The 13135-nt window shown below is 40.6% G+C and overlaps 1 protein-coding gene across 1 annotated transcript in view; it reads right to left on the bottom strand.

Annotated features, from left to right (window-relative positions):
- Positions 1-328: 328 nt before the first annotated feature.
- Positions 329-13135, bottom strand: part of Gpatch2 (G-patch domain containing 2) — a 210976-nt gene continuing 198169 nt past the window's right edge. The window contains exon 10 of the mRNA XM_085687567.2: positions 329-9553. Within this exon, the coding sequence (XP_085543693.2) occupies positions 9498-9553 (56 nt within the window). The 3' untranslated portion in view covers positions 329-9497. The remainder of the gene's footprint in view (positions 9554-13135) is intronic.

The following is a 13135-nucleotide window of genomic DNA, read 5'->3' on the forward strand; positions in this document are numbered from 1 at the left end:
TCTATAATATTCTTAGTTTCCTGATAATTTAATCTCAGATATTTGGGTCATTTTTATTTTTCCACATTAACAAATACTGCGATTAACTATTTATTATGTATGACTTTCAAAAACATATTGGGAGGGCTAAAGAGCTAGCTCAGTGGTTAAGAGCACCAACTGCTCTTGTAGAGGACTGAAGTTTGGTTTCCAGCACCCAAACCGCATACACACAACCACAAACAACGCCATCGCCTGGTGTTCTGATGTCCTCTTTTGGCCTCCACAGGCACCAGCCATGTGCGTGGTGCAATTGCATATATGTAAACAAATCACTCACACACAAAAACATGGAAATAAATATTTTTTAAAAAACACATTGGAGTTTATCTTTACAATAGATTCTCTGAAATTAACTTAAGAAATTAGTGGAGGGGGCTGGAGAGATGACTTAGTGATATAGAGCGTGGCCCTTCCAGAGGACTTGGGTTCTGTCCCCAACACTCATGGCTGTTGGTAGCCCCTGCCTTGTGGGTTCTGTCCTCTCTGGTCTCTGCAGGCACGTGCACACAAACGCAAGCAGGCAAAACACCCATATGCATAAACATAATTTTTAAAAATAGTGATTAATGAAAATGATTTTTCTAACATTAGGGATATCTAACTCAAAATAACTCTAATTCCTATAGAAAATTTAGATAAACCTGAGTAAAGATAAACCAGAGATATTTCAATTGATATATCTTCTAGCCAATAATTTTATCATCGAGTATAATTATATTGTGACTACAGACAAACTCTTGCAGGCTCATTTGAAATCTAATTTTATGCTCTAACCATTTTCTTTAAGAAAAATGTGTGTGTGTGTATTGTGTGTATACATGTGTGTATGCATGCATGCACCTGTGTAAGTTTATATGTACCATATACATGCAGGATCCTGAGCAGGCCAGAAGAGAGTGTTGGATCCCCTGGACTTGCAGTGGTTTGAGCAACAATGTGGGTGGGTGCTGGAAACTGAATCAAGGTCCTCTGCACAAGTAGCTAGTGTTCACTCTTAACCACTCAGCCATCCCTCCAACACCCTAAAGGGTTCCTTAAACCATTAAGTTTACTTGGCAATATCTCTTTTACCATATGCGTTTTAGTATAATTTTATGAACATGCAATTTAAACCACTCTCCTAGAAATGAATATTTTCTGTTTCTATATTGTTTTATAAATAATATCAAGATCTTTTTTGATGTTGCATTACTCCCTTAGGTTAGCTTTTCAAAACTAAAATAGCCAATGGCAGACTATTAGTTATTTTATATATGGATCCATAATATACTTCAGAAGGGAGAGATTAATATACACTCCCACCAACAGCCCCTACATGCTTGCACATCTGCAGAACACAAACAGTAAGCTCTCTAATGATGTCAACTAGTCACACCTGAAACCATTTATGCAAATGATCCAATTCCTCTGAGATTATCCCCAGGTGTATGGATTTACAATCCGATTCGCCTGCAGATCTGTTCTTTGGTTCAAAGGAGCCTGCTTATATTGCTGTTGTGTGAAGGGGTGATGGAGAAAGTGCAGACAGCACAAACTTTCACCACAGAGGTATTTATCATCTCGGCTCATCTATCATTAGAGACGCTTTCGGCTAAACCCACCAGCTGAGGTTGAAAGGCCCTGATGGGTCATTGTCGTACACCTGTAGGACCCTCTCACTGCTTGGGTATTGATTTATCCATTTTGGAATTCCTTCTCATTGATTTATTAAGCCTTATACATCTTGTGGTGGGCAGCTTCTGTCTATAAAAGGAGGCTGGGAGAGCCATTTCACAACCATGTGTTTTACAGCTCCCTGACATTCATGGACTGGCTCTGATTTGCCCAGCGTTGGTATCGGTGCTAAGAGGAGTTACAAGTCTGGCCTCAGTCTTGATGCATGGATGTCCCTGCAAAGTATAGTGTTGAGATAATAACAAAATATAATAACCAAGCTCACAGAAAGAAGGGAGAAGATGCTGTTAACCATGCGGGTCTTACATCATTTGAAATAAAGGAAGGAAAGTGGTAGAAATGGACTTACTCTTTCCTCAAATATTCAAGAAGAAACTGAAAACTGCCTCGGTCAACACAGTGGGACTTTCATCCAAGGGCCTGAAGTCAAGGTCAAGACAGTGGCCGAATTTGCAGCTTTGGCAGGCACATCTGCACAATCTCACTAGTGATAGGACAGTGCTGCTCTTTGACAGGGACAGGGACTCGAAAGTATCTTCATATGACCTGCTCTTAAAGCTATGGTGTTAACACCTTCTATATGGTAAGGATTCTGTGTGGAAAGCCAGCATGAAGCAGTGGCATCCAAGTGGCCTGAATTTAAATTTAGAAAAAGTGAGACTTTGGAAAACTCACCCATCCTTTTTGTTACTTCATGACCAAAACATTTTACAATATTTTAATTGTTTCTATGATCACAATGAATAAATAAATAAAACAATGAGTTTTATTCATGATATTTTCATATATGTTGCATTGTATTCAGCTAATATTCCTTCCTACTACCATACTCTATCCTTCCTCCTTCCTCTAACTGGTCTCCTTTCTATTTTCATGTCTTGTATGTGTACATATGTATGTATGTATTTAAATCTAGATTACACGTATAAAACAAAACAATATTTGTCATTCTTTTCTGCCCCATTATCCTCTCTTGTTCCCCACCCCCTTTATTTCCTCTTTTCCTTTTCATATGATAATTTTATCTTTTAAATTAAATATATTCTTCTTTGTGTTTGTGATGTGTGAATAGGCACACCAGGAATGCCGTGGCATGCTTGTGAGGTCAGAGGATAATTTTGTGGAATCCATTCCCTTTTACTGCCGTCACATGGGTTCTAAGAACACGGTTATCAGGCTTGTGTGGCATATGTTTACCCACCGAGCAATCTCTTCAGCCATGTCACATTTATAAAATACAGCCGCTATGTGACACAGCATGAGGTACTTGTCTTTCTTACCCCGACTACTGCCAGAGAGACCAATTAGTTCTCCTGTTCTTCGCTTTTACTGGCATTTCATTCTTCCCTTAGGCTGAAGGCACATTGTGTGTATGGACCACATTTCCTTCGTTCATTCATTTGCTGATGGATATCCAGGATGCTTCCACTATCTTGGCTATTGTGAGTAGTGCCACAGGAGCAAGGGGTGTGCAAATGACTTCGTGGAAAGCTGGCTCAGTTTTTTGGTCGTTTACCTGAAGTGAAATACCCGAGTCATAGGGTGGTGCTCTTTGCAGTTTCTTGAGGACTTTCCATACTGATTGGCCAGTCCAAGTGCCCAGTGACAGTATTATACAGTACACCATTCCCCACAGCCTCATGAACATTTCTTGCTATTTATTTTCTCAATAGCAGCCATTCTTATGGGGTGAGATGGAATCTCAAAGCACTTTTAATTTGTATTTCCCTGATGTCTAAGGACCTGGAATCCTTTGAAAAATATGTATTGTTTATCTGTGGTTTGCCTTTTGAGTACTGTCTGTACAGTCTACTGATTGTATGGCTTGTTTATTTTTTTGAGTTCTTGGTAGATTTTAAATATTAAAATATCTTTGCCCTGTGTACAGGCTATTTCTTCACTCAGCTGATCTTTTTACTTCCGTGCAGAACCTTCTGACTTTATGAGATGCCACTTGTCACCTTTGGAATTATTTATATAGCTGCAGTGAACTTTTTCAGATTGCCTTCGCCAATTTCTAGACACTGTGGTGGTTTCCCTTGGTGGCTTCAGAGTGCGACATCATACCATAAGGTCTTTGATCCATTTTGAGAGGTTGACACCTCCGTTTCCTTCTCCTGCACGTAGAAATACAATTTCCATCCCACCTTTTGTCGGAGGCATTTCTCTAGTATGTTTTTGATAATTGTGTCAAAGATTAAGAAGCTGTGGCTTTGTGTATTTGTGGCCCTTCATCCCACTCCATTTGTCTTGGTGTCCAGCTTTATGCCCATTGCTTGCTGTTTTTGTTGCTGTGGATCTGTGACATAGTTTGAGGTCAAAGATTGTGATTAACTTCGACATTGTTACTCTTGTATCAAAGACAGTTGTGGCTACTTGAGGACTCATTATTTGGGGATTATTTTTTCCAGTTCCGTGAAGAGTATTACTGGAATTCTGAGGGGCTTTCATTGCATCAGGGCTGTCTTCGGTGATGCGGTCGCTTCCACACTATGAGATCTCCTAAGCAAACACCTGGGAGGATCTTCCAGTGTCTTCTTCAGTCTCTCTTGAGAGTTTCAAAGTTTTCACTATAGAGGATTTTTACCTCCTTGCTTGGGTCTACTACTACGGAATTTTTAGCTTGTTTGAATCTATTATTAGTGAGACTTTGACTTCATTTCTTTCTTAGCCAGTAGATTATTGGAATATCAAAAAGCTATTCTGTTTTTCTTTTTAAACTTTATATTCTGGTACTTTACTACATGTGGTTTGTTTTGTTGTTGTTGATTGGTTGGTTGGTTGGTTGATTGGTTGACTAGTTGGGTTGGTTGGTTGAGATTTTTGTTGTTGTTTTATTTTTGTTTTGTTTTGTTTTGTTTTGTTTTGTTTTGTTTTTGAGACAGGGATTCTCTATGCAATAGTCCTTGCTGTTCTCAACTTGGTTTGTAGATCAGGCTGGTTTTTGAACTCACAAAGATCCACCTGCCTCTGCCTCCCAAGTGCAATTAAAGGTCTGCACCACCACTGCCCGCTACATATGGTCTTTTAAGTACAGGATCACCATCTGTAAGTAGGGATAACTGGATTTCTCTCTCTCCTGTTTGTATCTTCAATGACTGATGTGACTTTGTTTCTTCTCTTGCCTAATTCATCTAGCTAAGACTTCAAGCTCTACATTTAGTGAGTGGACACCCTTGTCTCATACCTGTTTGTGAAGAAATTCTTTCATGTTTTCTCTATTTAGTGTTGGCTAAATCTGCCCTTCATGTATTGAGCTCCTTCTATTCATGGTTTCTTTAACTCTTATCATGAAGGGACGTTAAATTTGTCAAACGCCTTTTCTGCATCCATTGAGATGATCATGTGATTTATATTCTTGACTCTATTTATGTGTTGTGTTACACTCTTTGATTTATATATGTTAAAACATCCTTGCATCCCTGGGATGAAACCAACTTGATCATGACTTACAATCTTTCAAATGTGCTTTTGAATTCAGGTTTCATATTTTCTTGAGAATATTTTCATGATGATCACCAGAAATAATATTAGTCTATAGTTTCCTTCCTTCCTTCCTTTTTTCTTTTTTCTCTTATTTCCTTTCTTTCTTTTCTCTTCCTTGCTTTCTCTCTTTCTCTTCCCTCCATCCCTTCTTTCTTTTTTCTCTCTTTCTTTCTTTCTTTCTTTCTTCCTTTCTTCCTTTCTTTCTTTCTCTCTTTCTCTCTTTCTTTCTATCTTTCTGTTTCTTGTGTGTGTTCCTACTTGGTTTAGATATGAGGATTACACTCCTCTCATGGACCAAGTCTGATACTACTTGTTCCCTTTCTGTGGAATAGCTTGGGGAACACTGGATTAGCTCATTTTATGAGTTCCAGTAGAATGCAGCATGAACGCATTGTGTCTCGGCTTTTCTTTGTTGAGAGACTATTGATGCTTTAGTCTTCTTTGTTGCGGCACTATATGGTTCATTTGTATCCTCTGTTTTGTTAAGTCCTATTATCTAGGTGTTTCTCTACTTCCAAATTTTGCAGTCTTTTTGAAAAGTAGTTTTTCAAGCTATTCTCTAATGAGTCTCTGAGTTCATTTTGAATCTATTGTACTGATTCCCTTTTCCCCTCTAACTCTGTTCATTTGAGTTTTCTTTGCCTTTTATTTAATTTGTATAATGATTTGTTGACCTTGCTTATCATTTCAAAAGCCAGGTCTAATTCAGGATTCCTCACACACTACTTTCAGTGTCCTTCATTTCTGCCTGTTCTTTGTTATTTTTTCCTTCTACTGTTTTGGGTTTGGCTTGTTCTCTAAGATCATGAGATGCACCATTAAATTATTTATAAAGACATCTGACTTTTTAAATGTAAGCACACATAGATAGAAACTTTTGTCCTTGAGTTGCCTTTGACTGATCCCCCAAGTCCTGATTCATGCTAGTACTTTAATTTTATTCTAGGAAATTTTAAATTCTCTTTTTGATCTCTTGAATGACCCACTGATCAGTCAGAGTATGATGTCCAATCTCTATGTATCTATGGACTTTCTAATCATGCAGCCAATTTATAATATTTTCCCACCATGATCTGATATAATGCAATAAATTAGTTTGATTCTTTTGCATTTGTTGTTATTTCATGGCATAAAAATGTGGCTTAATTTAGAGACGGTTCCATAGCTGCCAAGAAGAATGTGTTCTGTAGCTGTAGGATGGAATATTCTGTAAATATATGTTAAATCAATTGTGTCTACAGTAAACTTGAACTCTGAGGTTTCTTTGTTGACTTTTTTTCTTTGGGCAGCGTCTACTACGATAGTAGGGTACCGACGTCGCCTTTATTGTTATATGTGGTTCCATCTGCCTCTTTATGTCCACTAGGCTTCTTAAAAATGATGTACGCACTAACTTCCTGTGCATATATAACACGTAGAATCATTCTATCGCCTCCACAGACTGCTACCTTTAGTAGTAGGAAGTGACTTTTTTCTCTTCCAGCTAATTCTGGATTAAAGTCTACTTTACCAGATATAAATATAGCTGTTTGTTTTTTGAGATACCTCTGTTTACTTAGTAAATTGACTACCATTTTTTTCCTTCAGTGTCTGTGTATGGTTTCACCAATGCGCTATGTTCCACACGAACAACAGAGAACTGAATCTTGTTTTAAATCCAACCCATTAGACCATGTTTCTTCACTGAGGAACTGAGACTGTCTACAGTGAGGGATTTGCTGATCTCTTACAATTCTCTTAGAGGCTTACCTGACTAGGTCCATTATTGTTGCTTTCTCTCTTCCCTACCTGGATTAGGATTTCTCTGGCTTGCTAATTGATTTGGATAGAATTGATTCCTTCCTAGCTCCCCATCTATTTCTCTCATGAAATTATTACTTCCCATTTCTTGTGACTGAGACTGCTTTTTACCTCCTCTGCACGAATTTCCATAATGCTGCTTGATGGTCATGAATCACTGTAGTTTCTGCTTGCCTTGAAAGTGTCTTTATTCCCCCATCAATTTCAAAAGATGATTTTGATGGATATCATCCTCTTGGTTGGCAGTTGTTTATTTTCTGGGCTTAAAATATGTAAGTTCTTATGATCCTTGCTCCCAGTGTCTCTTTAGGAGGTCTGCAGTCACTCTGATGGGCTATTTGTAAGTAGTCAGCACTCGAAGGTTTAATTATTGTTTCTTTGTCTTGTGTTTTGGTCATCTTGACTATGGTGACTCATAGAGAGATTCTGTCTGACTCATGCCTCTTTGGGGACTTATGTACCTCTTGTACTTGGATAGCTGTATCCTGAGATTTGAGAAAATTTATGCTATAATTTCATTGAGTCATATGGTCCAGCAATTCCACTCCTGGCATACATGCAAAGAACTCCATATGCTACCACAAAGGTATTTGAGCATCCGTGTTTACTGCTGCTTTATTCACAACAAGAATAAAAGTAACTAACAGAGATTCCCACCAACATAAAAATGGATAATGAAAATGTGGAATATATTTCAATGGAACATGATTCTGATATCAAGAAAAATGAAATTGTGGAATCTGTAGTAAATGGATAAACTTGAAGGTATAATATTAAGTGAGGTAATTCAAACACAGGAAAACAAATCCTCATGGTCTCTTTTAACCCTTATATGTAGAACTTAGCCCATAAAGTATACATGTAAATAGGTGGAAATGTGGGTATAGCATAAAATTTTAAAATGAGACTGAGAAAACATTAGGCAGTGACAGCAAGGACAGAATGCTAGCAAAGACATGGGAGCCATGAAAGAACATGGAGCTTCTTTTTTTTTTTTTCTGGCTTCAAGTCCATCTTTATCTGTCATGGATAGGTATATAAAATATAATTGGCAGTAAGAGTATAGGACCCTAAGCAAATTTCCATTGCTCCAGAATGTCCACTCTAACTGTATAGAGTTCAGACCACTAAGGTGTATAGAGTTCGGGGCTGGGCATGTGTTTGAGTGGTTTCCTTAAACCAGCTGTGTGGTGTTTATATTTTGGTGTTAATAAGAATAATGTGATTGCATTTTAAATTTTTCACTAAATAGACTGTATGTTTTTCTTTTGTCTCAGTCCCTCCTGCTTCACTGATTCATCGCTTTGGTCTCTTCGCAATATCCCTGAATTTTGGACTTTGTGGTCGTTTTCTTTACTGATATCTGAACCTGTCTTCCCCTCACCATGCCTGGCATTCTTGATATTATCTCTGCTTCCTCCAGGCTTTTGGTGATGCCCTTTGCCGTGTTTTTCGTTTGACTCATTGAGACATTCACTTTTAACAATGTGGTGTTTTCTCTTGGAGACCGAAGTTCCCTTGATGAATTTCCCCTCCACGTTGCTGACCTGCTCTCCTGAGTTACTGACTTTTTATCTATGCCCTGAATTGAATTCCTTACATCATTTATCTGCTTTTTTTCTTCCTTTGAAGTCATTGATGATTTTTGTTATTTTTTATGTTATCCAGCATCTCAAGCCATTTCTGTATCTTGGGTTAGATAGTTGAGTTATGATCTCTAGGGAGTTTCACATGGTCTTGTTCTTCATGTTTCTTAGGTTTATATCCTTTTTTAAAAAAATCACTTTCTGGTTTTATTTGGGGGGGTTCTTAATGAGCAGTTGACTGTTAAAAGCTCAATCTACATTGGGACTCAGAATGGTGGCATCAACCTGCTTTGACAGAACTGAATTTGGGGATCATCATCCAAATGAACCTGTGCAGAACCTCTCCTAAATTCTGACTTCCTGGGGGTGAACCAGAACACAGATAATGGCTGGGTCATCAGGGTGCTGAGGAAGCCTAGACACACAGAACTTATGTGCAAGGGTTGAAGCATCCTTTGGCTCTTGAGTGAGACATGACCCCAGAGGCTCAAGTATGTGAACACTTGGTCCCCAGTTGGTGCCATGGGAGGTAGAGCCTTTAGGGCATCTTGGAGGAGGATGTACGACTTCGTAGACTGGCTTTAAGGTTCATAGCTTTGCCCTACTTCCTGTTCCCTCTGCTTCTAAGTACGGATGAAAATGAGATCAGACAACTTCCTGTTCCTGCAACCACGCTTCTCATGACTGCCGCCTTGGCTGTCCACTGTGAGAGTTTATCTCTCTGGGACTGCTAAAACAGACCCCTTTCTCCTCTGGGTTGCTTTTGGTCACAGTATTTTATCACAGGAACAGGAAAGTCACACATCTTTTCCTCACAGTGACCAGGCATCCTTAGGAAGGGATGAGGACCAGGCTGGAGAGCAGAGGCGGGGCTTAGCACACTTCGGCAAGGAGGTGAGACATAAGGAATCAGAGATTGACAGCCACACTTTCAAACTGTCCTTCCAAGCTGTTATGAACGGATCCTGTGGAGACAGAGGAGGAGAAAAAATTATCTTAAACAGATTAGGTATATTTTTAAGATTCTAAAAAAAAAAGATTCTAAATATTGGGATATATGCTATAGCAGCTTCCACGTGTGCCCTTCTGAGCCTCACAAAACTAAACCACACATCTAAAAATCATAGAAATGATGATAAAACTGTTGGTTTCAGGATTTACATCAGATTAAAAAAATCATCTGAGATTCTTATGGAAAGTAAAAGTCTGGGCTGAGACTTTCCAGGGATTTGGGCTCCAGTGGCTTATGTTAGGACTTGAGAACATGGCTTTTAACTAATTTTCCAAGTTTTAAACTGGATTGGTTTTTGTTTACATTTTTTAATGTTTATTTTAGATAGTGCCTTGTTATGTAGCCCAGGATAGCCTTGATATAAGGTTCGGCCTTTTTAGCCTACCCCAGCCTTCCACCTGCTAGGATTACAGGCATGAGTCACCATATCTGGCTTTCCTGGTTGTTTTTTAACAGAGGTGATCCAAACACTGTCTAATCTTGGAGAATTCTTGGGGCTAGGAATTTCACTGACAGATAAATGAAAGTAAACAACTCACAGACAATTTTGAACCATTATCAACAAAGTATAAACTCGACTTCTATATTCAACCAAAATTAGTGTATATTAAGCAATGTTGCTCCCTACCATGTAAATCCCACTGGAGTTTAGAAGCAAGCAGCGATTGTTCAAAACCGGGACACAATTTTTTTTCTGTTGCCTTTAGAACCACATCCAAAAGCCAGTCTCATTATTCCACATCACAGTTTGCATTTGACAGAAAGCAGCATTACCCAGAAGGATGGCGCATATTACTTAGCAGATTTAGTTCCTGTATTTTCCAAGTCAAAGAAGTAATAAAGGAAGATCTATTATATAAACACACCTGTTTATTTCAGCTTTCGACTGAAAGCAGCCTAAAGTGAGGGTGGAGGGGGAGGTGCCAATTCACAAAGACAAAGACAGCAAGAGGCAAGATTTGGGAGGCTGCGGGATTCAGTGTGGCGGAAACCAGAGGCGAATAGAGAGATGTCTGAACTTGGAGGCTGGTGGCGGAGAAAGCTGAACCCTCGGCACAGTAAGGAAAGCAAAGGGACAGACTGATTTTACCTCTGAACCCTGCTTGGGGAATCAGAGGCCACAGTGACTTTAAGGAGGAGCATGAGCTTTGGATACAAACTCTAGAAAGGAGGCTGGTTGATGTAACCCATAAAGAGAGCACTGTCACTGTTGGAGCACCAACCCCACCTTCCTGGCTTCCTTGGCTCTGCCCTCCTATGAGAGCTGTATACGACCTCAGCTTGGCTCCTTTGATGGTGGCAAGAAGGTCACGTCTGTTCCTGATGGGACCGTGAGCAGAGGACCGTCTCCGGTGGTGCTTCTGGACATAAGGAAGCATTTTCCAGAAGCCGTGTCCTCTGGTTTCCCTTTCTTCACCTTTCCAAAGTCACGTCACATCCCACGCCTAACCCTTGGCTGACTGAGACCATGCAATATCCAGGTCCTGGCGCTGGGTCCGCCATGTTGTGTCACTTGGCTGGCGTGCTCCTGCACAAAGCACGAGTGAGCAGAAGGAGGCCAGAGCAGCAGAGGCGACTAAGAGGCCACAGAGAATGGAGTCGGGATCCAGCAGGGCTTGCTCTGTGGCCCAGGGAGGTTAATGGTATGAATTAAGATTCAGCCACTCACTTAACATCATTTTGTATTTGGAGGGACTTTTTAGAACTGTGCTTCAGGACGGCACTTACAAAGGTCCATCAGGACATGATTTCAATTAGAATAATTCCTAAGCCATCACTTAAATCCGTTGTGACTCTCATTTCCGCACACACACACACCCCCCACCCCACCCCATCACTGCATACTAAGACCTTTCAAGGCTCCACTGTGGGGATAGGGAGATTGCTTGGTGGGTAAAGGGCTTGAGTGGGGGGAGCTGAGTTCCGGATCTAGAACCCATATAGAGCCAGACCCAGTTTCCTGTGGGGGGATCTGCAATGCCAGTGCTCCCACAGAAAGATTGGGGGTGGAGACAAGAATCCTCAGAAGCTAGAAGACCAGGAGCATCCAACCGGCACAACAGAAAGACTTCATCTCAAACAAAGAGAAAGGTAAGGACTGATATCCATAGTTGCTCTCTGACCTCCACACCTGAGCCTCAACTTATATGCAGAGTGAGGAGAGTGGGGGAGAGGGAGGGAGAGAGGGGAGGGAGAGAGGGAGGAAGAGAGAGGGAGGGAGAGAGGGAGGAAGAGAGAGGGAGGGAATAACAACAACAACAACAATGGTAATAGTAACTACACGTGGAACCCCTATTTTGCCCCACCTCAGTTCCACCAAAGGCTGTGATTTATGGGCACTAGGGCAGCATTGGCAGTAGCTGCTGGGAATGAGAATAATTAAAAGGTGTCAATGGTCAAGGAGGTGGGAATCAGTTCAAGCCCAACTGGAGCATTTAGCTATTATGTTGCTGCATCCTTTCAGGCCCCTTCCAGCTTATAAATATTAATTTAAAGACTCCCAACAAGGAGTAAACGGATTTGGGCATAAACCTTCCTGTCAGGGGTGATTTATATCCAATAAAAGGAGAGCAGGATAGAGAAAGCCTGCTTCGCTAAGTTTACGACAGACAGTGAAAGAGCGCCATCAAAATAAAAAGGATTGCAGTGTCGGGCTGTGTGGGTGTCTCCCTTCTTAATAAGCAGTGGCTAGGACCGTATTGTTTGCTTTCATCAGGGCCTCACACGGCCGAGGGAAACTTCTCCTGGATTGCTCATTGAACGTGTCCAGATTTATAGGCTCACAGCCTAAGCATGAGCGAGATTATTAGGACTTAAAAGATAATAGCACGAGCAAGAAAATTAAACCAGCTTTCCCTACTTACACCGCATAAGCGCATGACGTCTGCTCTTCCTACACCTCACACTGTAGTATAAATGTGTTCAAAGTAAGATCTGCCTCAGAATCCACGCAGGGATGACTTCGTGACAGAAAAATCTGCAGCCACATTCACAGGTCCACCAAGGGCCTGCTTACGTGGGTCTGAACATGATGCCAATAAAATTGTTTTGTGGGGGCCGGGGGCGACGGTTCAGTCATTAAAGTGCATGGGGACTGAGTGCAAATAGATGCTCAGTACACACATAAAAATGCTGGGTGTGGAAGGGCATCGATGACCCCAGCTGTGGGGAAGTAGAGATGAGAAAGTGACTGTCACAAAGCCCTGAAAAGTCCAAGTTGACAGGGACAAGCAAGATACAAAATAACCCATACCCTGGTGCCAATAGACTCCCACCCTCAAGTAACAAGAGATACTTCCAGATGAATCAATTAAGTCTGGGAGCAGGAAGAGAGCAAGGTATCATGGATGACCCCAGGCTTTTAAGTGGAAATATCTCTATGTTACACATCACTTAGGAATCAACAGCACTGAGGTCTTAGCGTTGGTCGTGTGATGGGCTGGGGACCAGATACATAAAGCGTTTTTCTTGTGTCAACATTAGAGAAAGATGTATTTACACACAAATAACTTTGCGTCTGATAAGTAACCCACTA

Source organism: Myodes glareolus, chromosome 5 (assembly GCF_982192425.1).
Source record: "Myodes glareolus chromosome 5, mMyoGla1.1, whole genome shotgun sequence".
Taxonomy (NCBI): Eukaryota; Metazoa; Chordata; class Mammalia; order Rodentia; family Cricetidae; genus Myodes; species Myodes glareolus.